General features: G+C 46.2%; 2 protein-coding genes across 8 annotated transcripts in view; one reads left to right on the plus strand and one right to left on the minus strand.

Moving 5' to 3' along the window:
• The window catches only part of babo (TGF-beta receptor type-1 babo), a 98,075-nt gene extending 90,320 nt beyond the window's left edge, over positions 1-7,755 (minus strand). For 2 of the 3 annotated variants that reach the window (XM_089578298.1, XM_089578299.1), the window contains exon 1: positions 7,302-7,755. In XM_089578298.1, coding sequence (XP_089434424.1) covers positions 7,302-7,347 — 46 coding nt within the window. In that variant the 5' untranslated portion in view covers positions 7,348-7,755. The remainder of the gene's footprint in view (positions 1-7,301) is intronic. The other variant, XM_089578304.1, reaches the window with a different exon arrangement.
• A 7,558-nt stretch (positions 7,756-15,313) lies between these two features.
• The window catches only part of wcy (WW domain-containing adapter protein with coiled-coil wacky), a 96,886-nt gene continuing 86,352 nt past the window's right edge, over positions 15,314-25,847 (plus strand). For all 5 annotated transcript variants that reach the window (XM_089578305.1, XM_089578306.1, XM_089578307.1 and 2 more), the window contains exons 1-3: positions 15,314-15,484; positions 15,668-15,701; positions 17,131-17,311. In XM_089578305.1, the coding sequence (XP_089434431.1) occupies positions 15,444-15,484; positions 15,668-15,701; positions 17,131-17,311 (256 nt within the window). In that variant the 5' untranslated portion in view covers positions 15,314-15,443. The remainder of the gene's footprint in view (positions 15,485-15,667; positions 15,702-17,130; positions 17,312-25,847) is intronic.

The raw sequence follows: 25,847 nt of genomic DNA on the forward strand, positions 1-25,847 counted from the left end.
TCTCTCCAGCGCTACTGTGCAACGTGTATGCACCTATGCACCACAGCTGCTCGGCTTCAGGCATGGCTTTAGGGCATTGTTTTTTTTACTTGGCGCCAAGTAGCAGACGACAGTATTTATTTTTTTGTACTTTTTTCTTCATTCTTCAATTTTATCATTCTATTCTGTGTTTATGCCTCCTGGTGCCACCCCGATGTACATGTCACGGGTACGTCGCACTCTGGGCGGATTGACAAATGTCAAGAATTGGGCCCCAGAAATGGAACATCAAATATGCCCCACGTTGCCAGACAACACAGCCCCCACTGTTGCCAGATTATAGTGTGGCCAGACTACCCCATAGCCCTCCTCCGCCGCGGTGGCTCAGTGGTAAGGCGCCCGTCTACCGAGCCGGAGTACCCGGGTTCGAACCCGACCGCGACGGCCGCGTTTCGATGGACGCGAAACGCAATAGGCGCCCGTGTGCTGTGCGAGGTCAGTGCACGTTGAAGATGCCCAGGTAGTCGAAAATATTCCGGAGACCTCCACTACGGCACCTCTTTCTCTCTTTCTTCTCTCACTCCCACCTTCCTCCCTTCCCTTACGGCACGGTTCAGGTGTCCGCTGAGATATGTGAGACAGATACTGTGCCTATTCCTTCCCTCAAAAACCAATTTACCAATTTTACCCTCCTCCTCTTTCTCTGTTCCCTCCTCCACCTATAGGGAACCTGCACTACCCAGGGGGCGTGCCTAAATCTGACACCCAGCGCCATCTGGTTTTAAAATGAGTAATCACATAGCCGGACAGAGCAGACCAGCCGCTGGCGCGTGGCTCATGTGGTCATTGGCTCCTCGGCTTTCTGTTGCGTTCCTAGACTGTCTCAGAGTTACTGTTCCAAAGACAAGAGCTTTTCGAGATTACTTTAGCGACACGACTTGACCGCCGCAGCTTCCTGCCAATGTTGATACCGGCCGTGCTGTAACTGCATTGTGGGAAGCATGCTGCTGTTAATGCTGCACTAGGGGTTTCGGTGGAACTCCTGTTTCGATTTTTTTTTTTTTTCGCTCCGGTTTGCCTGTGAACGGCTGAAGTGCTTACATAGCAAATTATATGCACGCCACTAAAGAAACACTCTCAACCTTCCCTTCAGTTCACTTCACTTCAACCTTCAAGCAAACAAGCTTCGTGCCAATGCATGTGGTCAACATCTAAGTGCGCTTCCATGCTCTACATGCCCTATGCACAGTAAACCTGTTTAACATTTGTTTTTTGTCCTTTTGAAAAACTGCACCAGTTGCACCGTCGTAATTTATAACATATGCAGCTATGTGTGAGAGCAAATCAATGTAAAAATAACTGGTCGTGAAGCAAATGTCTGTCCTTGTTCCTTAATACATGCACACTACGATATAGCTTATGAAGCTTATGATCGCGTACGACCGCCTTTACACGGGCTTCCAAAATTAACAGCACGCTTGAGTTCCGCAGGTGCATCATTATATCAGGCCCCTGAAAAGCTCATTTTGAGAGCGCTGCAATCATAAAACCGCCAAAAAAGCACTGCTGCCATGATTTACAGACTACCGTAAAATTCCGAGCAAGCGCCCCCCCTCCAGCAAGTCGAAATCACTGGCAAAGTAGGGGGGGGCGCTATCCCGGAACGGCGCCAAAATTCAAGATGGCGGCGATTTTTTCATGCCAGAAAAAAAAGTGCACTGCACGTGGATTTAAGATGTTATTTATCTCTAGCAACATGAACTTCATTGAGTGAAAGATTTATGACTGCTATGTCAATCACTCTCAAAACCATCAAAAGACTCCTCCAAGTCAGTCGCAAAAAAAAGTTCACAGCATTCCGCTTGAAGCCCACCCCGGTCTTCTGGCGCCACGGCTACAGTGTTTCCCAACTGCGTATTGTTGGCTATTCTGACAGCCTCTTCAAAGAGAAGCCGGTTACTAACTGCACGTCCTGCCGTTGTTTCCCGCTCAAAGAACTCGAAGAGCGCATCGTCCACGAGTTCACTGAAAACTGGGGCGCCGTTACTCAGCTTCGATGTTTTGCTCTCCCGCAGTTATGCTGAAGCATCTTTTTGAAATTGTCCCATTCCCGTATCCGTATGCGGTCGAGCTTGAAATGCCGAGACGTTTGGTGCAGGTTTCTTCCGTTTTATCGATGCCGTTGTACGACCTCAACTTTCTTCGCCACTGAGTACGAATGCACCGGCATCGTGTACTCGACAACGCCAAAACAAGACAAATGGCGCGTGCAAACGAGCATGCGAATGGCTTGAAAAGCAGGATTGTATTGGATTCTTGAACTGGATGGGGCAGACCAGTGTTGCTTGGGCGCGGTACGTTACAAGAACGTGTGCGGGGGGGGGGGGGGGGCGCTTTCCCGGAAAGGTGCGGAAATGTGAAATTGACAGTGAAGTTAGGGGGCCCTTGAAAGGGTGGGGGCGCTTGCTCGGAATTTTACGGTAGTCGGCCTGAGTACGTGCTCTCTATTTTTAGGAGTAAAAAATAATTTAACATCGGAAGTTGTTTCATTCAGTATCATGCAATAAAATAGTGGTTCAGAGAAAACAAGAAAATCAAAGGCCAGATCCTACTGCGGTTCCGTTCGGGAACCAGTTCCTTTCGCCCCTTCTCATTGGCCGACCGTCGTCATGTCGGAAATGTGAAATTGACAGTGAAGTTAGGGGGGGCCCTTGCAAGGGTGGGGGCGCTTGTTCGGAATTTTACGGTAGTCGGCCTGAGTACGTGCTCTCTATTTTTAGGAGTAAAAAATAATTTAACATCGGAAGTTGTTTCATTCAGTATCATGCAATAAAATAGTGGTTCAGAGAAAACAAGAAAATCAAGGGCCAGATCCTACTGCGGTTCCGTTCGGGAACCAGTTCCTTTCGCCCCTTCTCATTGGCCGACCGTCGTCATGTCGGAAATGTGAAATTGACAGTGAAGTTAGGGGGGGCCCTTGCAAGGGTGGGGGCGCTTGTTCGGAATTTTACGGTAGTCGGCCTGAGTATGTGCTCTCTATTTTTAGGAGTACAAAATAATTTAACATCGGAAGTTGTTTCATTCAGTATCATGCAATAAAATAGTGGTTCAGAGAAAACAAGAAAATCAAGGGCCAGATCCTACTGCGGCTCCGTTCGGGAACCAGTTCCTTTCGCCCCTTCTCATTGGCCGACCGTCGTCATGTCCAGCGTGACGAAAAACTTCCGGAGGCAGCTCCGCGTTTTTCGTCTACGTCAAGGGGCGTGGCCACGGCGCCGAAAGGAACCGTTCCGCCTGCCGGCACAGGAACCGCGGCGAGTAGGTCCTCTTCGCGGGAACCGCTGCTCACTTTTCCACTGCCGATAGCACTCAGACGATGCCACGCATGCGCGCCATCTACCGATATGAAGGAGAAACATGCACTAAAAGAAATGTCAAAATAGTTGTTTACTGCGCTCACTTGCACGTATTGCGACTTCTTATTAAATAATATGTAGTGCTATTTATTTGCTATATTTGATTTCTTTTTAAACCTATATTTTAGTGTACGGGCCCCGAAAAATCCAGGCAGTCGTGGGCCGGGCTCTCGCGAGGTCGGGCACTCGCCGATTGGCCGTTGGCTTTCCCTTCTTTCGCCCACGTTGTTCGCTGTCGTCATTTTTACGTCACTCCGTAAAGGAACGGTTCGGAGACGGAACCTTCGTAGGATCTGGCCCCAAGTTGCTCTGTATCTTTTTGTAACTAGTCCTTGTGCCTAAGTATAGCGCGCCAACCTGAAGATGACAAACCAACAAGCCGCCATCACAGCATTGCTTGCTCTGCATCCCTTGCAGCACTATGCAAAATTTACGGCCTGTGTGGCATTAGTGGCACGACGTCTACGATTGCATCAACATGCCTCCCCTGCCCCTTTAATACACCTGCTACGGTCAAAAATAAGTGCACTGAACAAAGCGAAGTGCCATCATGAATCACAGCTTACAGCAGCAAATTTAAATACAGAAAAAACATTTCTATATTTGATGTAAAACAAATAAAGCTATGTAATTGCTAGAAATTAGCATGCATCCTAAAACAAATACTTGCTGACATTCCTGACAAAATACTTGCTTCTTTGGACATCAACCGCTGGCTGGAAAATGTGGTCTGCCGTCTGGACTATGCAGTGAGTAAACATGTTACCTCACATGCGCCATGACTAGCGAAGCCGCATTGTGTTAAGCGAATTAAAGCTTGCACGACAAAGCAACTAACAAATGAGCCGCATGCGGATCTGCCGTACTCGTCCAACCGCTATCAAAGTAGCCGCTCTTATTCATGTGGCCATGACAGAAACAAGTAGAAAACACTCTTATTGTAGCCCTCTTAAATGTGGCCCTTGCAAACGCTGCGGTATGCCGATGGTTTTGGCGTTTTTTTCGGCTGCCCTTCCGCACCTCAAGCCGCGACAGCTGCCTTCGTCCTACCAGGAAGTGTGGCAATGGCCATTAGGTGGCACTAGTGGTAGGCGGGGAAACTCCAGCGCAGGTTCCCTATTGCATTGTATCGATGTGACGCTCTCGCACCGGAACCGCCCACCTCTGTAGAGCAGCGCTGGTCGGAGCGGCCGTCGCCAAGCGAGAATGCACATCCGTGGCAGCAACGTCTGTTGGTTGTGTTAAAAAATGGTGCCTCACGCAAGCGGGTTCCACACGTGAAATCAAGCGGTGCATGGACCCAGCGAGCACATTAAGCTGTGATAGTCGTGTAGTATTTTTAAAATAAACTCGTTAAGCATACATTAACGCACCATTGACACTTTTACTCGGCTAAAGTGAATTACTGGTGAGAACAAGAAAATCACAGGCTGTGCTCCGTGGGCACTTGAGAAAAGTGCGAAATTCGGGCGTCGTCGGAAGCAGCCTTAGAGAAAAAGTTACCTCATGTGCGTGCATCCCTTTATTGCCCAGTCACTCCGCAGTAGCTAGATGTTTTTTTTTCCTGGCTGTAATGAAAGCTCTCTGGAGCTCATGCTGTGTTGAAAGCCGCATTCAGAAGCTGTCAACTAACTCAGTACAGAATGTACTAGAGGATCGTGGGATGTAAACAATAATAGTAGGAGATATGTCGTCAAGCCATAACAAGCTACCATGTACCTGATAGCCCACTAGGCGATTCAAACTGCAGCGCATTCTTAAAAAGATTGTGGCGACTAGAATAATAAATCTGGCAGTCCGAAGATTTTTCTTAATTTCCATCTCTCAATGCACACTAGTATGCATACAAGCAGACCTTAAAAGTCTGCTTTATTTTTATGGATATTCTTTTCCACAAATCGTTACTATGGATGACTCGCTTTATCCACAGTGTTGCTTGGGACCCAAAGTATCCATATTAACGACGCAAGACTATAATAATACATTCCAACTAGCCCAATACTAAGCCTTTCATAACTTTAATGAGAGATGGGTCAGTGAGAAGAGAGGGACCAGCAGCCCGTTGGGAAACAAATCCGATTTCTGCCTAATCACAAATTGGTTTGGTTTGGTTTTATTGGGGTTTAACGTCCCAACCACCTAGGACATCGCACAGCATACGGGCCTCTAGAATTTCGCCTCCATCGAAATTCGGCAGCCGCGGCCGGGATCGAACCCGTGTCCTTCGGGCCTGGAGTTACTGTATATGCTACCAAAGATAGCAGAGTTGCGCGTCTGTTTTAAACGTCGTTTGCTACTCCATTGGTAGAGCACCATCACGTGGTGTCCAAGCAACCGTGTACTGCAGAGAAGGCGACACTCGGGACACTTTTTGTAATTCACGACGCCGCCGCTGCAGCGAACTGGATTGACAGCCGGCGAAGTTCGATGCGTGTCCACTATCCAACTGCTGTTTATGTTCGCTGCTGTAGGGTGTCAAACGTGCGTAGTTCTCAAGTTTTTTGTTGTTTTTTTTTTGCTAAAAGTTGCATTGAGGTCTCTTTACCGAAAACAGGCCGGACATGCAGCTCTACACTTTTTCGCGTACACTGTTGAAATGCTAAAATAGAGCTATGCGTTGCGTAATTATCCCTGTTGGCATAAAACCTGAACGGAAAACAATTTTTAAGCGAGGGAAAACATGTTTAGGCACCTGACTGTTTACTTCAGATGCTAACATTCATCCAGTTTCGAATAAACTGTATTCTGCATTTTATACTGTCCTTTTTATAGTACCGGCTCAACTTTTTGCAGGAGTTTCGGATTTAGTAAAGGGGACTATAAACAGGTTTTTTAATGCAGGTCCAGTGATTAAATGTTGCCGCAAAGATGAATGACTGCTGCATTTGTACGGCGTATTTAGAATACTGAGTCTGCCCTTAAATTATCAGGTAAATAGTTCGGGGAAAGCGACTGTGGGAATCGCCTGCTGCCGCAGCTCACGGCGCGCGCTAGAAAGAGCAGTGCTTTTTCTTGACTATATTTTTTGACTGGGTTACGCAGTCAGCTGTTTCGATGCTCTTTGTTTGGGATCAAGCGAAAAAGTGGTTTAAAACCCTCGGAAATTGGAGTGCGCAAGCACCGAAACCGCTGTGCACGAGCTCACTCTTCACCCGGCGGGAGCCCACGCGACGGCTGCGTGAAAAGCGACATAGGTGCGCGCCTCAGCTGGTTTGGACCAATGAGGCCTCGTTCGGCGCTGCCTGTCTTGCGAAGCCATCGAACCGCGCAGGAGCGGTGGCAGGAGTGACCAGTAAAATGCACTTGATTACTCGTCCCGGCTATGCCGAGACAACCCGACTGATCCCTTCAAGGGCAGCTGCGGTTACGGAGCCGGGCCCACTCCTTTGCACAACACATCTATGAAAGGCTGCATGCCCTATAGGGCAATCCGGCAATCAGTGCAAGGTGTCCCCTGAGAAAGCGTGCCGAAGCTTTCTGTCAAGCTGACCCATGCCATGCATTTGGTCCGACCGCGCTGGGCTTTCGGAACCAACAACAAACGGAGGCCTTACGTAAGCCTCGCGCGGGCGAGCACGGCATCCGTACAGCGAAGCAGAGCTCACGAGGCCGACAGTGCAACGGGGAGGAAAAGAAACGCGGAGCCGCCTCACGCATGAGACGAACAGTCCTGAATGAAGTTTTGCAACAAGTCGAGCAGGCTTGATCTCCCAAGCCAGATAACTGCCAGGAAGGGAAGGTGTGGTCTCCCCGAGCATATCGCCAGTCAGTGACGGCCGTCCAGTGAAAATGAAGACTGTTCAAAGTCGCACTGTGGAGTGAAAGCGAACGCTTCTGTTCGTACCAAACGCGTGCTACGGCTGCGCGCTTGTAAATACCGGCGCAAGAGGTGTGCGGAAAAGTTACCTGAGGCTGCTCCAACGCTGAGTAGTAGTAGCACCTCTCGCAACATGATTATCTTCGCCTTGTCGAAGACCAACGCACCACCATATCTTTAACCGAAGGCACATGCAACACCCTTCACAGGCAGTTTGTCAGCGTTGCCGTTGTAGCAAAAGAGGGCCATGCTCGTATGCCGACTGCATCGTCCACAGAAACACCGATCACCAGCTTCACTAGTTTCCTCAGCAGCAGTGCACACAGCAGCAGAACTGGCCTCAGAGCTATGTGTTTCGTACTTGTGGAGGGATTGAACTTTCAACACCAAGTGCGAGTTGCTACGCACCAACCTGGTTGTAGTACACCGCCCACCCAAAGCACGAACGGTCAGCCACAAAGTTTACAAGTCTGCACGAGCCGACGCTGCCGACGCCAGCAACTCGCAGCGACGCAGCCGAAAGAAAAACAAACAGCGTGCGCCATCTCGCGCCCGGGCTTGCTGCAGTCGATTGGGTCCAAAGAGAGGAGGCTTTGGGTGCAGGAAGCAGTTCTTGCTCTCTCCACCGTCTTATAGGCGGAGCGTAGACGTCACGCCGCCTCTCTGACGTAAGGCAATAAAAACAAGCAAGAAAATTTCGATGCGCTGGCTCGCAGGAGGTCTGGATGGAAGAGCATTCGAGGAGTAGTGAACAAGACTACGCCATTTCCTTTCTTGAACTTTCTTACTATTAACTAGAGGGAAAACTGGCAGCTCTGTACTTCAGTTATGCTTGTCACCATGGGATTCCGAGGCATGCCGGGAAGATATCACGTCACCAGTGCCACAGAGGCAGTCAAAGTGGTGCGGAAAACCCTTTCGCCTCTACGCACATTCGACAGTCAAACTGCCCCCTGAATTCTTCCCTCTCATGATCCATATCAGCGGTCACTACCTTTTTAACGCGATAGGGCCCCGTGTCGCAGAAAAGCCGGTGTCGTCGTCGGCGGCGTTGGCCGTGAGCGAAAAATCCCAGAAGCATTAATAAATAAAATTATTTCGGGTCGTAGATTGGATTAGTCTACAAGGGTTCGCCGGGTGCCTCTGAAAATTTCTAAGGAGGGGGAGAGGCGATTCAAGCACACAGCCGAACAAACTTGACCCACTCCCAGGTAGCACCGAAACATTGCGATAATGTTACATTTTTGTTACGCTCAAATGTTATTTCAATTAATGTCCTTTTTTTCTAATGTTTTTGTAATGTTACATATAAATGTTCGAATAACCTTCCCCAAACATTTATGAAACATGTAAACAACATAAATGGAACTTTCTCGAAAATGGTGAAGCAGCCCCGCGCACAAGCATGCATGCAGGCCTGCCAGTGGTGACGGCACACAACTTACAACACTTTGCAAGAACCATGGAGGAAGAAAAGAAGTTTTTTTTACCTCCATGGCAAGAACCAACAACAAGAGCGACACACAAGAGCGAGCGGCACAGCAACTCGTATTCACTCGCCTCCAAACGGATTGCGGGATGTCCCATGAGTGACAGTGGGGAATGGGTAATAACTAAAGTTTTGTGACAAAATAATGGAGCTCTTCATGTAATCTATGGCGAGTACTATCTAAGAGATGTGGTTACAAGGTACTGTTAGTTGAAAAATATATTTGCTCTAAGAACAGTGAGAAAATGTCTGGAAATCCGTGCTCGAAATATATTTGCAATGTTGTTTTATATATAGTTGCGACTCTAACATTATAATAAAATTTAGAAGATTATATTAAAACAACGTTTGTTTAGAGTGTGAAAGTAACGTTAACTTATAATGTTATATGTTAATTTTTAATGTTAATGTAAAGTATACTATGCAACATGTAACATATATATTACTCCAACTTACATAACATTTTTATAACACGTCACGCGTCTCAAATGGACGAAACACATCGAAAATATATGCTCTTCCACCCGCAAAAAGCTAGGATTTCTGAAGCTTCGGACGAGCGGTTGCCCTAGTGCCCTAAGACTGAAGGCATATAAATCTATTGTAAGGCCGAGTCTCGAACATGCCTGCATTGTATGGGACCCCTACACGATAGATGACATCCAAAAACTAGAAAGAATGCAACGTCTTGCGGCACGATTCATTTACAACCGTTACAGGCGCCTAGACTCTCCTTCCGCCATGTTGAAACTCGCATAATTAGAACCACTGGCAGATAGAAGGAAGAAAGCCCGTCTCAACTTCCTTCATTCATTATACTTTTCTCGACTTGGTATCCGACCTGAAAATTGCATCGTTAATGATTCTGCACGAGCCTCGCGCCATAAGCATGCCCTTAGCCTGAAACCTATTTTTGCACGCACAAATATCTACAAGTTCTCTTTTTTTTTTTTTTTCCGTGAACAGTTTCTCAATGGAATGCTCTACCGGAGCTTGATTTTCACTGCTGGTTTAGTAGTTGTACTGTAACCGCGTTTTCAATTGTACTTTTGCGTTGCTTGTTTTGTGGCATTTATATCGTTCGGTACTCTCGCACCTGTTTTGCTTTTCCCTCCTGTATGTATATTTCCCTCTCCTGCTTGGACATACAGCATGTCCGCAGTATTAAATAAATAAATAAATATACGCTGGACATTAGACACCTCCACTAGACATCCATTTTAGTACCGTTTACGAAAAATCTACGTACCTATACAACATGAAAATTGGGGTCCAGTCCACGTTGTAAGTGCGTACTGCGGACATCAAGGTCGACATTTATCAGATATTTGTGAACATATGTAAGTACGCCCAGCCTACGTAGTCTAGACGTCTATATAAAGATACTATACATAGATCAATACCCAGGTGAAAATTTCTAACTGGTTCCAGTCCAACTGTTTTAAGGGACACATTTCCAGTTGTTGCAACTGGAAATTTGTCCCTTAAACCAGTTGCGACTTGAACCAGCTGCAATACGACCTACTGAATCCTAGCCACAGACTTCCCTATGGAGTCGTCGGGACGTCCAAGCACTCCAGCTGGCTTAAATACAGTTGAGTAAGCGATCGAGTACATAGCCATCACGGGAGCCCAAAATACTGCAGATGACTTTTGAGATCAGTGTTTTATTGCGCTCGGCGCTTTCACTGAATCGTGAATCTTCTCGTTGAGCATAATCGTCAGGTTTACAGCACTCTTCTGCCGAGCCCAATAAGTCAGGCTTGCTGCAAAAGAAAGCATAATTGTTCACTTTTATAGGTGACAAGAGAATAGCACAGCAACCACAACAAACAAGCCCAGTAATTTACGCCATTTTTACCGACGCAAGTCTATAAGCGTAGAAGGTTGACCTTGCGGCACTAAAACGCAGTCGTGCTGAGCGGAGTGTGCTTGCACACGCACTTCGGCACACCATCCGAACGCATGCCCACATTTTGGTAGTAGAGGCCAGTTGTATACATCACCAGCCTTTCTTTCAATACACAGCGAGTTTGGCAAAACAGCCAAACGAGTGAGCGTAAAAATATAACGTGCAAATAAATGCGTTACAATTTTTTCATTACGAACGCGAAAATAGCATAAAATACACTTCAATGAGTAAGCTGAGACTGAGTACGCACCAGGAAAGGTCACGATTCCAGCCGGTGAAAACGACTTGTCATATAATTCGTACCGACGGGTCCACTTCGCCGAGTAGTAAAAGCAAGCAAACTGTCTTCCTTCAGGTCCATCGAGGAAAGAACTGTTGAACAATCTCGCCAGCAATAATAAGGGAATAATTAATTCTGTGTCGAGGTTCTTCAAACACAACGTCCCCACGGAACACGATGAGAAATCGCACACGCCGTGCGCTCTACCACTGCCGCCATGGCTGAACCTAGCCTCGTGTGGAGTGTGCGAAACTGACACATTTTTTGTATCGTCTCTTTTTTATACTTAGTAATATGCTTGCTGTGGCACGAAAAATAAGTTTATAATTTTTAAATTGTAGCATATTACTTTTTTCACAGCTGCAATCGCCATGCGCAGGTTGCGCTATTATTGATAAAATACGATACGAACTACAACGCGATGGCGGCGTAGACAATTCACCGCGCTACCGCGCTTTCCCCGCCGCCGCCTGTCCGCGCGCACAGAACCATGCACAGAACAGGCATATGGGCAGCGCATGTAGCATGAAGGCAAGATAACCAAGTATCATTAGGGTAACGGGCTGGATTCAGAGAGAATGCAAGCACAGCAGAGAGGATCAGGGCAGGTGGGCAGATGAGGTTCGGAAGTTTGCTGGGATAAGGGGGCCGCCGCTGGCACAGGGTTAACTGGAGAAATTTTTGGCCTGCAGTAATAGTGTTGACATGATAAAAAGCGGGACTCAAGAAGTTTATTCTCAAGAAATATGAGGTCACACATTCAGCTACACAAATGCCAAAGCTTTCCTCAGTTCAACATTACAACAGTTAGTTATCATTGCTAGCGCGATTAGCAGATTTCTGAGAAAAAATAACTCCCAAAAATTGAACTGAACCAATTTTTGTACTTTAAATAGTTGGATAAGTTGAATAAAACATGCTTATTCAGAAAAAATGGTTATTATAGTCCTGGCTGCTGAATAACAAAAAAGCTTTTCAGTGTGGTTGAGATAGCTTGCATTGGCTGTAGCACAAGGTATAAATGGAAGAATGTAAGAATAGTAATGAAATAACAATGCGAATCCTGACCAAAGTGACTGGCATTTCAAACCAACTCCGTACAGTTGAGTCAGAAACCTGATGCGTGTGCATTCAGATTTGTCTTTACTACTTCCCACATTTTATGCGAAGCATATTAACGTAGGTTTCGGGCCTTCGCGCGACGCCCGGCGGTGGCTACCATTGACCTTGAAGTGAGATCACATGATGTGACGTCACATGATGACGTCACACCGGCTGCAGATGGGGCCTCATATCGCGCCGTCGGACGTCGCCCGGCGGAGGCCTCCACGCTTCGCATCCCACCTAGTGGTTGTAAGGGCGTGACCCTTCAAGTCACGACCCCTAACACCTCTCCCTATGATTTAATAAATGTTTTCACCACCACCACCCACGCTTCGGTTCGCGCCGTCGCGCGCGACGCGGCGGCGGCGCCACCATCGCTGCATCACGTGATATGTGACGTCACGCCAGGGATGAAGCGGCGCGCGCCCGCCGTCGCGTCAAGCCTGGCCCGCATGGAGCGTTTTTTACCCGCGAAATCGCGTCGCGCGCCCAACGCCCGCGCCGGCGTCGACGAATTCACTCCCGCATGTTCAGCAGCCGAGCGGCGCGCGCTACGGCCGCGTACGTTGACAAGATGGCTGCGCCCTGCTCGCCCACTTCGGAATGAATACATGTCACCGCTGTATTCTTCGACGCGATAGCTCGCTCAAAAGGTAGCGGTTCGCTTTTACTTCGCACAGCTCGCCCACGCGTAGAGGTATAAGCGATAACTAGCCCTTGTTTTTCAGATAATTTGGCGATTTTCAAGCTCCTAGGCCTAACTAAATACAGTGTGTTTACCTCGCAAGAACGACACCTGGTGAAGCAGTTGTCTAGCTTTTAGTCACTTGCTACATTTTCATCTATTTGCAGTTTTTCTTCTTGGAACGAAAAAAGGCTCGCAATGCACCCATCGTAGTTATCAGTAATTACGGATAAAAAATTTCTTCAACACAGCGTTGATGTGCTTGGCGTCTTTTCACTAGATGGCGCTACCGTTTACGCGGCGCGGCCAGCTAAAAGCGACTCCTCCGAAAGACAACACGCTCCTCGGCCGTTTCGGCCGAGAAACCCCAAGCCCAAGCCTCGGTACTATTGTGAACTAGAACTCGGTACCCTCGGAGCGCCAAATGCCCGTCTTTCCGGGAAGCACGACGCAGTTTTGGTGGTCAAACTACAGTGCCAGAGTACGGCCGCGCATCGAGCGGCCGTGGTCAGAGAGAGCTCACGAGCGCGTCTCTCTCGGCCGGCGTGGCCCCGTCCAGAGTCACGTGACGCCCGCTCCGGCTCTCATTGGCCCTCTGTCGCTGCCCTCTCCCGGCGTCGGCGCGGCGTCGACGTTTTTTTCTGTTTCGACAGAACCCGACGATTTGGCGAAAACGCCCTCTCCGGCGGCAAAACAACGCTCCGGTGCCGTCGACGCCGACGAATCGCCCGGAAAAACGCTCCATGCGGGCCAGGCTTCAGTCTCTGTGCCCGCAACCGCGCCAGCGTCTTTGCGCCGGGCGTGTATGCGGTCAAGATGCCTCCAAACGCTAAGGACGTTAATAATACGAATGCAAAAGCGCTGTTTCGCACCCACTGGGCTTAACCTTTATAAGCCTCCAACTTTCTTTTCTTCTTTTTAGGTAGGATAATGTAGCCGTGAAGCGAGCACGAAAAAACACAAAAACACAGGCAGCGCTGGTCATGTCTCCAATTTGTAGTCAATAGCGATTTCCAACTTTAAATGCAGTAAGGCAACACGAAATATCGAACGATTGAAAAATATGGAATTCTTAAAATATATATCTCACTTGTAGTCGAGGGTTTGACGGCATACCGTCTGGTCAGGAATCATGCGCATTGCTGGTCACTGGCCAAAGTCAATAAAGAAAGACGTTTCGGGAGCGCTACGGCTCCCTTGTTCACTATCAAGGTTCCCTTGTTCACTGAACAAGGGAGCCGTAGCGCTCCCGAAACGTCTTTCTTTATTGACTTTGGCCAGTGACCAGCAATCCTCATATATCTCACTTACATACCCAGGACGTAACAAGTAATATCTACGAGGAGTCTAGGTTAAGGCAGATATAATGTCGTGGGTACGTCTCCAGCTTTTCCACGAAAAAAGGTTGGTAGATAAGACGTCTGAAAGATTTTGCTTTGGTACATAGACGTTCAGACTTAATCTGGACATCTATGGGAGGTTTGTGGTTTGCTGGGTTGCAGTTTCGTACTGTATAGATTCATGTTGCCACTCCGTAGATGGTAGAGTCGCCGTCACCAAGTCATCAGTCGTCAGTGCAGTCGACGTAGTACGAGCCGGAAAGAGCATAGAGTTTCTTAAGAAACTCTATGGGAAAGAGGCATCAGCTAATTCGGGCAGACTGCCTCTACGCAAGCCTTGCCTGTCGCTCCAAGGAAACTTATCAGTCTACATGACAGCACGCGTTTTTGGTGACTTTCGCCTGTATTTCACAATTTTTGACTTTGAGAATCGATCTGGAAGGTTAGGAAAGAGACGAGGGCCGACGCCGGGCGCCCAGTTCCCGCGGGGAATTCGGACCTCTTGCCCGTTCACAACGTGCTTGTACTCTTTCATAATATCTTCATGCTCAAAATGACGCTCGCTTACATATCTTAGACGTGTGAGAGAGCCGTCTGTCCTTGCGATGCAACATCTGCTCCCACCTTTTAAATTCGCTTTCATCGCAAGGCGGTTTGAAAAAAAAATGATGATCGGTGGCATCGTTTCTGTTGCCACTTGTGCAGCCGGGCGCAAAGCAGGATGGCATGTGTACCTCTCTCTTGAAGTCACCAAGTGCACATATTTCACCATAAACACGTTTTCGCAACACCAACAGCACCATCACACGAAAAACCAGCTTGAAAATCTGAGTAGCCTGTCGTAACTACAGCGAGCGAAACTCCCGCGACAGCAGACGATGTAGAAAAACTCGACTGCAGCGCCACTAGTTCCCGCGACTGACACTTTAGCAACCTCCCGAGATACCCGAGAGGAGCTGCGAAACTGAAACTGGGACCAAAAACATAGAGTTAATACAACCAACTTCCAAAAACGTTGGCCATCCTTCCTCCATGGCATAGAGTTGGCCACATGGAAGGTTGGCCATAACATGGTCACGTGAGAACTCAAAATAATAATAAAAAAGGTGTGTGGCGCTGTAGTTTGGCTAACAATAACGTGGTTTGAAACAACAGAAGAATAAAATGTAGTAATTGTAAACTACAAAACACGGGCTACGATAATAAAAATAAAATTAAGATGAGCGAGAAGTTTGGCTTCAGGTTTATGCTTTTTTTGCGATGACGTTATTTCGCGTAATCAAAAGCATCGGCCCGGATGTGTCATGGCGTCCAATTATGTGCCTGACGTTCTAGCGTTCTTATGGTCCGGATAAACTTCAATATAGAATTTAAAATACGTTAATTTGCTGACCATACAGTTCTACATTGACCTAGTATTAATGGTAATGCATGCAAGGAAACTTCCAAGGCTCAGCGATGGGTAGGAATGGGTTCACTTTGCCTCTATCGAATGATGTGTTCTGTGCGGCGCCATGTTCATTTGTTGTCAAAATATTTGGTCATATTACGTGACTTCTTCTCTGTGCCTTTGTTTTTCGTGTAGTATAACCTGCAGGACAGCGTATTAACCTTTATGTAACACCATTCACTCCTATTCTTGCAGGTATTTTGACAGAAACCAAGCCCATCCGTACGAGGTTAGTATCGGTCTGCTTGTAGGAGCTTTTCGTGCATCATATTTCTAAAATTCTTACTTTCAAGATGCTTACGTCATGTGCATTTGGTTGCCGCTGGCATATATTTCATGCTAAGAATTTTTTGCCGGCAAGTGTATTGTGCATTAGTGACATATATGCTAGCGTCCGCAGGGGCCGTTTTCTTTATATATTCGCTCGAGAAGATGAAATTCCTTCTTTACTATAACATTTATTGTTCGTAACAGTTGCTTCTTGTGCCTAAGTGCTGCTTTAAGCCTTCTGTTTTGTGCTTTGCTTCGTTTTGCAATAAACAATGCCCAATGTTCGATGGTCGACAGCATTTGAACTGCAGGACCAGGGAAGTCTGATAGGGTTTTTGTGTTTTGTTTTTCATTGGATTCGTTGGGGGTGAATGGTGCGTTTAGGTGTTGCCCGAAAATAAGATAACTGTCGTGCGACGCAGATTTCTAGGTAGCCTATGGTACTAACTGGTAGCTTCTTCAGGTCGTCAATTTTTTGGTGCTGTGAGAGTATCTTGCTAGGCCTAAGCGTAATAATGCATTTTTTCTCTCATTCGCATCAGTGTGAACTCATTAGAACTGGATGGTGCAGGCTGTAGTGCTTTCCCGACAGTGTCGTGCAGTAGTCTTGGGCCGGCCGCGGACTGCGGTTTTTAGCGGCTCACTTCCGATACTTGTGACCCCCGGGGGGGGGGGGGGGGGGTGCTGGGAGGGCGGAGGGGTTTTCTCTCGGCGAGGTAATCTCGATCTGTGGCAGGTTAGATTGGCGTTGATGAAAGGCAGCAAAATTTGACCAGATTCTTGTTGCGCTTCATCTTGTGTACGGCACAGCTGAGCGCGGTTGGCTGCGAGGATCAGCCGAGAGACCCGTTTGTCATGCGCTAGCTCAGTGCTGTAGCGCTCCGTGAGGTGTTTAGCCACAGCTTTCACCTTCGAGTCATACTCGGTAAAATTCGAGTGTGCGTGATACGAAACAAAAAATGCTGCTGTGGTTTCGGATGCGGCCTCTACGTAAGGGCTATCGCAGAAACCCGAAACCTAGGGCGGCTGCCGGAGTTCGCTTTCTCAGCTCCGCCCGTACCGTGCTCGAGGGGATTGTGTGCTGCTTATGACTGGGGGCCACTGAGTTGAGCAGGAAGTGGAGTTGCTGTAACTGCGTTAAGCATATTGATTGTAGAACAGCTGTTGACTGTTGAATTATGCATTGGCTCTGGGATTGGAGTAAATTTTGTATGAAATGTGGGACTCCTATACTTGGTAGGGATTTTATTGCACTGACCTGAGCATTTCATGTTGCACTGAACAATTGCATTTGGCATTTTCATGTTGTATTTATTTTCCTGCGAGGGTTGGGCTTTCTAGCTTGTTCTGAGTTCTTATTTTTGTGCTTGTGTTATGTGTGTGTGCAGAACTCGGGCAAGTATAGCTCAAAGTCCAACCTTGGAAGTCGATACAACGACAAAGTGCGTGAGTCACCTTCAAATGGTAGCCACAGCCGGATGGGTAGCCCAGACAGCCGACACAGCCCACGTTACCACAAATCATCCTACAACCAGAGACTCAAAGATCGAGACAAAGATCATGAACGAGGTGAGTACACTGTTTCATGCCCTGGATCCTCGTAAATGCCTTCCCATGTCACCGTGTCATGTTAAGGTCGGGGTGGCTCTCGAGTAGAGACTTCTCGACATGACTTTCTACAGTTCCTGATATAAGACAAATGATTCAGTATCATGAGAAAGCCAGCCATATGTTTTGCCAATTTCATTGCTCTTCTTGACTCATCAGTTTCATGATAAATGTCATATGTTGAGTTGTAAACATAGTGGGTTTGTGAAGCAGTATCGGTTTAAGATTTTAGTGCCACAGTGGTTTGTTTTGGCTCGTGGCATTATTTTTTGTTGGAACGGCCTTGTGCCTATTCTGGATTAGGTGTGTGTTATGTTGAAGGAGAGCTAGTGGCAGTGCACAGCAGCCGAAGTAAGCAAAATTTTGCTCGTGTCTGCTTGCCTCGGAAAGAGTGCAGGCAGTAATGACCTACTCCTAGACAGTTTGGTGGCTGTACTTAAGACGTGCATAATTCCAAACAGCAACTTTCCAAAGATCATGGTCAGGGTTTGTGACTGCCATGGTGTTGAAATTGTGTCTGTGCTCATACCACCTCCAGCAGCGTTAGCCCTTTCTTCAAATTCATCCACCTCCATTCGAGTGCGGTCAGTGTTGCATTTGCACCATCCAGTCCTTGGTCGTTTTATCCAATAGTGCCTCGCTGTGAGGCATTGAAAGCGAATTGTGAAACAAAGAGGAGGCATCTGGGCCAGCTGCAAGTATTGCTTTCCACAATTTGAACCAATGTGTATCATTTGTATCCCATGAACAACCCACGGAACAGTCTCTTCTGGCATTTTGTCTTGGGTGCTGCTCATGTTTCTTAAGGAGCAGGTGCCAGCACTGTGTAATTTAACAATTCATGGTGCTGGTGTGTGCCAGCTTTGTAAGATCGGACAACTTTTCATGGCAGTGCAGCAGAGGGAAGGAGACTGTCATTTGTGCCATGGGGAGTGGGTTGTTCGTAGTTCGGGTTGCGGAGGGGTGAAGGGGGATGTTAGAGAGAGAGGGCTCAGAAGCCGGCATGGGGACAAAGGGCAGTCTCCTTGCCTTTCCTGCCGAGCCTCTGCTGCATTGCCATAAAGAGTTGTGCGCAAGTTAGTGTTGCCTTCAATTATTTCCTTCATGTTGGGAAGTGACAAGTCCTGTGGCACTACACATGGTATGTGAGGTGCAGTGTGCCACTCGTGTCATCAGCATCTACCCACATTCTTCTGAAGAGTGTCTGCTTTGGTGCAGACTATATCGAAAAGTCATGTGCTCCTGTTAAAGAGGGCATTTGAGGCTTTCATGTAAATGTAACGTCTTTTGCATCCATCGCTTATGAAAAAGTTTCAGCTTGGGAGGCAAAGCTTGTGGAACACCTTGACCGAAATGACTCAACAGAGGGGACGGGAGTGAAGAAGACAGGTGCAAGTGTTTCACTCCCGTCCCATCTGTTATACTCTGGGACAACCCTTTTTGGCAGTGCCAAGGCCTTTGTTGGGCTCCTCACCCCCTGCACTGTCCCTTTCAGCCCGAACAGTGAAACCCTGCGACATGGGGGGGGGGCAAAGGCCCATCTCTCTATCCCTTTACTGCCTAGCCTCTCCTGCATTGCCAAAAAAAAGTTGTCCCCGCTGTTGTGTAGTTTCCCTCAAAATTAGCCACCAGCCTGACTCAGCCCTCTTCTTGTTGAACACAGCTCATTTATTTTAATTTCATTAGTAGGGTAAGTGAGACCATATCCTCTGCTGTATTCTTAGAGGTCAGTGTGCAAGGGGAGTGAACTACTACATGGTAGTGCTGCAAACATGTTGAGCAACTTAGTTTGGTGTTACAGTGTCACCTAGTTATACTTACAGTGGTACTTTTTATCTCCAGTTTACATGTTTTGCACTTTTGTTTTTTTACTTCCCCTCTCACATTAATGACTGAAATGTTGCTGCGGGTGTGGTGATGGTTAGCATTGGTGCCATGGAACAGTCAGCCAGTGTCCCAGGATGTAGCGTCTGACATATTTCAAAGGTTCAGTTGAGTGACTGCCTGTTCCATGACCTCCTAGAAGTAGGTGGGGGGAAAGGTTTAGCACTGGAACTTAATAATTTGGCCTTAGGGCTTGACATCGAATTCTCAAAGCACAATAATGAGGACAAGTCAGATGTAGGAAGGGTGCTGCTGAACTTGTTTAGTTCTTCTGGGCTGGCAAGGTTTATTACACTGCTGTTCACGTAAGATCGGTTTTATGGAGTTTAACATCCCAAAGCAACTCAGGCTATTAGGGGTGCCATAATGGAGGGCTCCGGGTAATTTAATACGCCTGAAGTTCTTTAACATGCACTGACATTGCACAGTACACGGGCCTCGAGAATTTCGTCTCCATTGAAATTTGACCGCCATGGCCGGAATCGAACCTGTATCTTTCGGGTTAGCAGCCAAGCATGAGCCACGGTGACGACTCTATCCGCTTAAGAGCGCTCAAACAAAAAGTGGGAAAGGTTGCAGGCCTTGTGGGCTTGGGTACATTTAAAAGACCAAGCATTTTGCCTTGGTGAATGCATGAACAGGGGTGCCACTGGCTACAAGAGAGATGCTTCATTTCAATAGCTTCATGCAGTCTTGTAAAAGCTACAGAACATGCTGAGGCACCAGAAAGGACGTAGCAGAATATAGTTTGGCGCTTCAGTTGCACTTGTGGTGCGTTGTTTTTGTGTGGCTGAGTGGTGTAGAACGTGTTTTACACTTTATTATGTCCTGAATAATCGCTGAAATACACCTATGTCATTGCACTGCCAAAAGCAAGAGCATCTGCTGCTGCAAGATTTGCACTGGTGGGAGTGCCATGTCAGTTGTGCTTAACTATGCGATTGCATTAAATTTGCTACAGACAGGAGTTTCTTGGTGGAATTGTAACAGACGCTGAGTCTAAACACAATTCCAACAACCTTGATAAACTGCAGCCAATGCAAGGTTGCAACTAGGCTGAAAGTTGAGCAAGTTGGTATAGTATGTGCATCTGCACTTTGACCTGTCACCTTTGTGTTTGTATAGTGCATTCGTTTGTCGAAGGTGAGTGTTCCTACTTTCTGACATAGAAAGCATGGCTTTTTTCCACTCTACGCATGGCAGAAAAGGTGTTAAAAATGAGGCTTTTCAACCTTCTGCTAGTGAAGTGATAAGGTGTGCTTGTATTTAACGTTTTGGACCATGTAGTTCTGCTGTCTTATGGATTCATATTATCCGTGATCATATCATTGAGATTTTACTGTATGAAGCTGGCAAGCCTCAGTGACTTTAATGACCAGACTAAATTGACTTGTCTCTATTATATGTGGCAGAAAAGGGAAAGGAATGAATGTAATGCTAATGGTGCAAGCAGCTCAGGTTCTTTCTGCTATCACGTTCCTGCTTTTTTGGCAGTTTCAGTCTGCACCTGTGAGTTTTCTACTTTATATATATTGTGTGCTGCGAAGCACCGCTCAAAAAGCATCTGCTAGGATTAGGAATTTGTGTCTTTGTTATTTTTCAATATCACGCTTCGGCCACAAAACGTTGGGAAGCTGCTGAAAATTCACTTTCCACATGCTGCAGAGCTTGCTTTGAAATGCTCTTGGCCTTTTGAAATGGCCAGTGGGGATTCTGTGGACTTGAAAGTTTAGTTCTCTTTGATCCAACATTCACGGATGGAAGTTGGAGAAGGAGCAGCCTATGTCGTGGTGTGCCATGTAAAAGTTATGAGCCTTTATTAGTGGGTGCAGGTTTTCCAGAATACTTGTAGTTAACCAGAAAAAGCTGTATTCTACAAGACAGCACCTACTAGACACTTTGCTGGATTTCATGACGAGCATTACTTCACTGTGATAGTTTGAAAACACTGTGCTGTGCAATTTTACATGATACACTTATCAGCTTGGTGTGCCACTAAGTTTTGGTCAATTTCTTTTATCTGCCTAAGAAGAGGGAACTGCTTTTGCCATCATCTGGTCTTTTGGACACTTTAGCCGTTTGGACACTTTAGGGCTTTGTGGAAGTGCCTAACTAATAGAATGCAAATTACTTCTGTGTGCAGCTTTAAAAGTTTAGAAATTGCCCCAGAAACTTCACACGATTCAGTGGGAGTTGTGATATGCAGGGTGTGACACTATGACAGGGAACATTGAGTGGTCGTACACGCTGACGTAGAAGGTGGGCAGGAAGGATATAATATCCTCCTTGCCCACTGCAACCTTCTGAATCAGCCTGTACAATGAATTATCATAATTCATGGGGGAAAGCAGCAGAAGGAGGCATAAGTGGATTTTGGCAATGGAAACAATATCTGAACAAGGTCTTGCCCCCTTTCTTATGCAACGTTCTCTTTGGCAGGTTGTTTAAACTGAAATTATAGGACTGAAATTCACTTTGGGTCCCCACTTCAGGCTCACATCTTGCACAAAGGCAATTTAGTTCATTTTACTGTGTGGGAAAACTTCTTTCATGAAAGTGCTACCACCAAACTATATTCAAGCAAGGCCATTCTTAAGGAATGATTGCGCAAGCATGGCACCGAAGATGGCATCCTCTTGCATTGCCCTGCTCGCAGCAACAGTGTTCTCATGATTTCGCAGCATCAGCACTTGACTCTGTAGGTGCAAGTGACAGCTTTGTGCAAAAGTATGGCGTCCATAATTTGGTTCAGACAGGGGTGATTCCTCAGCCCAGGCCGGACTATCGATGGGTGCCCAACTTTTGTTTCCCCCATTGCCAAGGAGGTGCACTGCTTTCTGGGGCTCTCTGAAGGTAGCAGGCATGTTCTGAGTGATTCTGTGCACAGTGTGCACAGTTATCTGCAAGACTGCCTGGGTTCCACCTTGGCACTGCACTGTGGAGTAGCCAAAAGCGCTGCGTTTGAGCAATTATTTTTTTTTCTGACTGGAAAGTTTAGCATGAAGAGTCCTGTAGCTTTGAATACTCATTTTGGTGTAGTAGTGCACAAAACGTATATTCTAGATTTTTTATTTTCCTATTTTCTGTCTGCATACGTTCCATAATTTTGTGACTTTTTGTCCAAGTCTCAAATTTTGCCAGTCAGTCTTTTTGTTTGTAAGTAACATATATTGTTTTTTCCTTGTATCAATGAAACGCGAATTCTATTAGCTACACTGTGATGTGTTGCAAGAAATGAAGTTTTAAATTAATAGGGGAAAAAAAATTCTATGCACACCATCCTTAAGTTGCCTGTTTTCCCACAGTAAGGAAAGAGTTAAACTGCAGTGGGTGGATGTTCATGCCCTTCATTCTGGTGACCAGCTTGAAGAGCCAGTTGTACAGTAAAGGCATGTGTTACAACGGCTGTGCTTTTACATAAACCTGTGTGGTAGTACTACTACCCAACCAAACTGAACACTGACATCTTTTACCTGTATAATATGGTGTGCTTAGCACCACCTAAGTGAGTGCCAGCCTTGACTGCTGTCAAGGTGGACATGTATAACTTATGATGTTAAAAGGATTGCCGGGTATGTTTGAACATCCATTCTTGTCATTCAAGGTACTGCAAGAAATGCAGTATCAACTAGCCCCGTTTCTCATCATGCTGCGATGGAGGGCTTATGAATTTTTTGAACAGTTCCTTAAGGAAAGTTCTCCACATGTGAAAATAAATGGGCAATACAAACAGATGCTTTATTTACATCTGTTCATTCAAAGTGTGGATTTAGTTTGTGTCAGTGATGGCTGTCATGAATGAGTAGAGTGTCTGTGAGCATATGAGCTGGGTGATTAATGTGGCTGGCTTCCTTGCAATTCATGCTTAAGGCATGCATTTTACAGGTTAGGAAGATGGGGACGTGGTCATCATGGTCACCACGTACCCTTAGGTAAACGTTTAGACTGTCACAGCGGTGGGTGGGTTTTAAGTGGTTGTATACTTTCAAAACATAACCGTATATTGCCGCATGTAAGTCGACTGCCCAACTCACAGCCCTCGCTGGCACTTTTCTTGTTTATTTTTCTTTTTTCTCGCCCTTTTAAATGCATGTCTAAAGTTGACTCCAAATATTAGTCTGCACTTACACCCCCCCCCCCCCCCCCCCACACACACACACACAAGGAGAAGTGGGCATAATTAAAAAAAAAAAAGCAATACCCTTAAAAGCCCTCTTTGGGTACTAAATAAGGGGGGGGGGGGGGCAGTAAAAAAAGTAGTCACAACATAACACTGAAAAAAGCAAACAATAACAAAAAAAATAAACGCACAATGCTTGACTTAATTTTGCAAAAAAATTTCAAGTTACAACACGAGCATGATCACAAAAAGATACAATGATAAATACAGGTAAATCGCTAAAACTTAACAAATGCATGGCAACAGAATTTTAGGGTGCATAATGAATCATCACAACAGGCACATCTTCAGATCAAGAAAAAAAAAAGAAAGAATGGGCGGCATCATTAGGAATGTGGGTTAAGTTACACATCATTCAAACTGTGGATTAGCTCTTGAAGTTTAGTTGTGTCAGATCCGACAGCGATATCTGATGACATTCGATGATCGTGCATGCAATGAATGGCTTCTCGAAAAAGGAGATGCGGCATGTGGCGCGCTTAACTTTGCAAGGATGATCAAGACGTTGAAAATTGGCGGCGGGTTCCTGAAAGAAATCGTCATGAAGCGATGAGTGATGATGAAAAAGTGAAAGACGTAAAAGTTTGTGGCGGGAGGACAGTTTCAGTAACTGAGCGTGTGTTTTTAAAGCTGTGACACTAGTGTGGCGTGAATAGTTGGAATAAATGAAACGTACCTCACGGTTTTGCCATGCTTCTGTGCTATTCATGATGGGATCCCAGATGGCAGATGCATAGCACTGATCAAAGTGGTGAAGAAGGCGCATGAGCAGGAGGAGCATGAAGAGAGCCCATGGAGTGGTTGGCTGCTGTGATATTATTTGGTGATTTCAGGGCAAGTCTGACTGCAAATGGAGTCCAAGGTACTTCTATGTGTTTGGAAGTTTGTCTGGCTCATTCATTGTTAATCCTGTAGGAACTTTGAAACGGGGTTACATGATTGGTAAAGGACATGGTTTTAGTTTTCGATAGATTTAAAGGCATTAACCAGGAAGAGCACCATTCACCTATCGCAGTTAGATTGGATTATAAAGCACAGCAGTCAGTGTCACTGGAAACATTACGATACAGCATACAGTCATCAGTGAATAGTCTAATATGGAAAGAAACACATGCAGGCAAATCATTAATGAAAATTAAAAGTAGCAAGGAACCAATCACGCTGCCTTGAGGTACACCAGATGTTACAGAGCTGAAATCAGTTAGATATTAACAGCGGTGAACTGCATTCGAGATGAAAGAAAGTCTTTTATCCAGCCAAGAACGTCACTGTGAAGGTTAAGACTTGTTTTGAGCAATTTGTTGAGTGGTCGGTGATGTGGGACGCGGTCAGATGCCTTTGAGAAGTCTAGAAATATAGCATCAACCTGAAAGCCAGCGTCTGTTGATGAAAATATATCGTGAAGAAACCCTGCAAGCTGTGTTTCTCATGAATAACCTTTCCGAAAACCGTGCTGATACTTATGTATGATATGTTCTAAGTAGTCGCTGCCATGCCGGCTCAGTGGTTATGGCGCTCGGCTGCTGACCCGAAAGATGTGGGTTTGACCCCGGCAGCAACGGTTGAATTTTGATGGAGGCGAAATTCTAGAGGTCTGTGTTCTGTGCGATGTCAGCGCGCGTTAAAGAACACCAGGTGATCGAAATTTCCGGAGCCCTTCACTGCAGCGTCCCTCATAGCCTGAGTCGCTTTGGGACGTTGACTTCATAAACCAAACCGTCTTCTAAGTAGTGAATTGTATGAGTGTGTATTATGTGCTCTAGTAGCTTGCATGCGGTGCTTGTTAAGGATATTGGGCGGTAGTTCAATGGTGAAGATGGGTCGCCAGACTTGAAGATGGGTACGATTTTAGCAACGCACCAATTGTGTGGGGTAGTGGTTATTGATAGTGATTGCGGAAGAGTCCTGATAGCACTAGGCTTAAAGTAGGTGCCATGTTTTTAAGTATTTTGTTACTAAACCCTATGTGGTCTGAACATGATGAAAGTGTGAGTATGCTTAGGTAGAAAAAATACTAGCTTCATTGATAATTACTTCCGGCATAGAGCTATCGATGTTATATTTTGTCTGGACATGAGATGGCATTTTCACTAGCGAAGACAGATACGAAAGTGTTGTTAGGAGTTCAGCACTAGCCGATTTCGAAACTACTTTGTCATCGTTGTTTGCAAGAAAGATATCAGGGCAAGAACGTGGGTTCATGACGCACCAGAATCTTAGGGTTAGTTTGAAGCATGGATGCTAAATCATGGTTGAAAAATTGACGACGCACATATGTTAGCATAGACTGATGCTCTTTATCGCATTGTTTATGTTTTAGCCATGATTCGGAAAGACAATTTTTATCCGACTTTCTGTGGAGTCTTCTCTTTTTGTTGTTCAAGCGACATGGTTTTTTGTTGAACCAGGGCACATTGTTGCAGTATTTTAAAG

This window comes from Amblyomma mixtum, chromosome 3 (genome assembly GCF_055824585.1).
Source record: "Amblyomma mixtum isolate Tamu chromosome 3, ASM5582458v1, whole genome shotgun sequence".
Classification (NCBI taxonomy): domain Eukaryota; kingdom Metazoa; phylum Arthropoda; class Arachnida; order Ixodida; family Ixodidae; genus Amblyomma; species Amblyomma mixtum.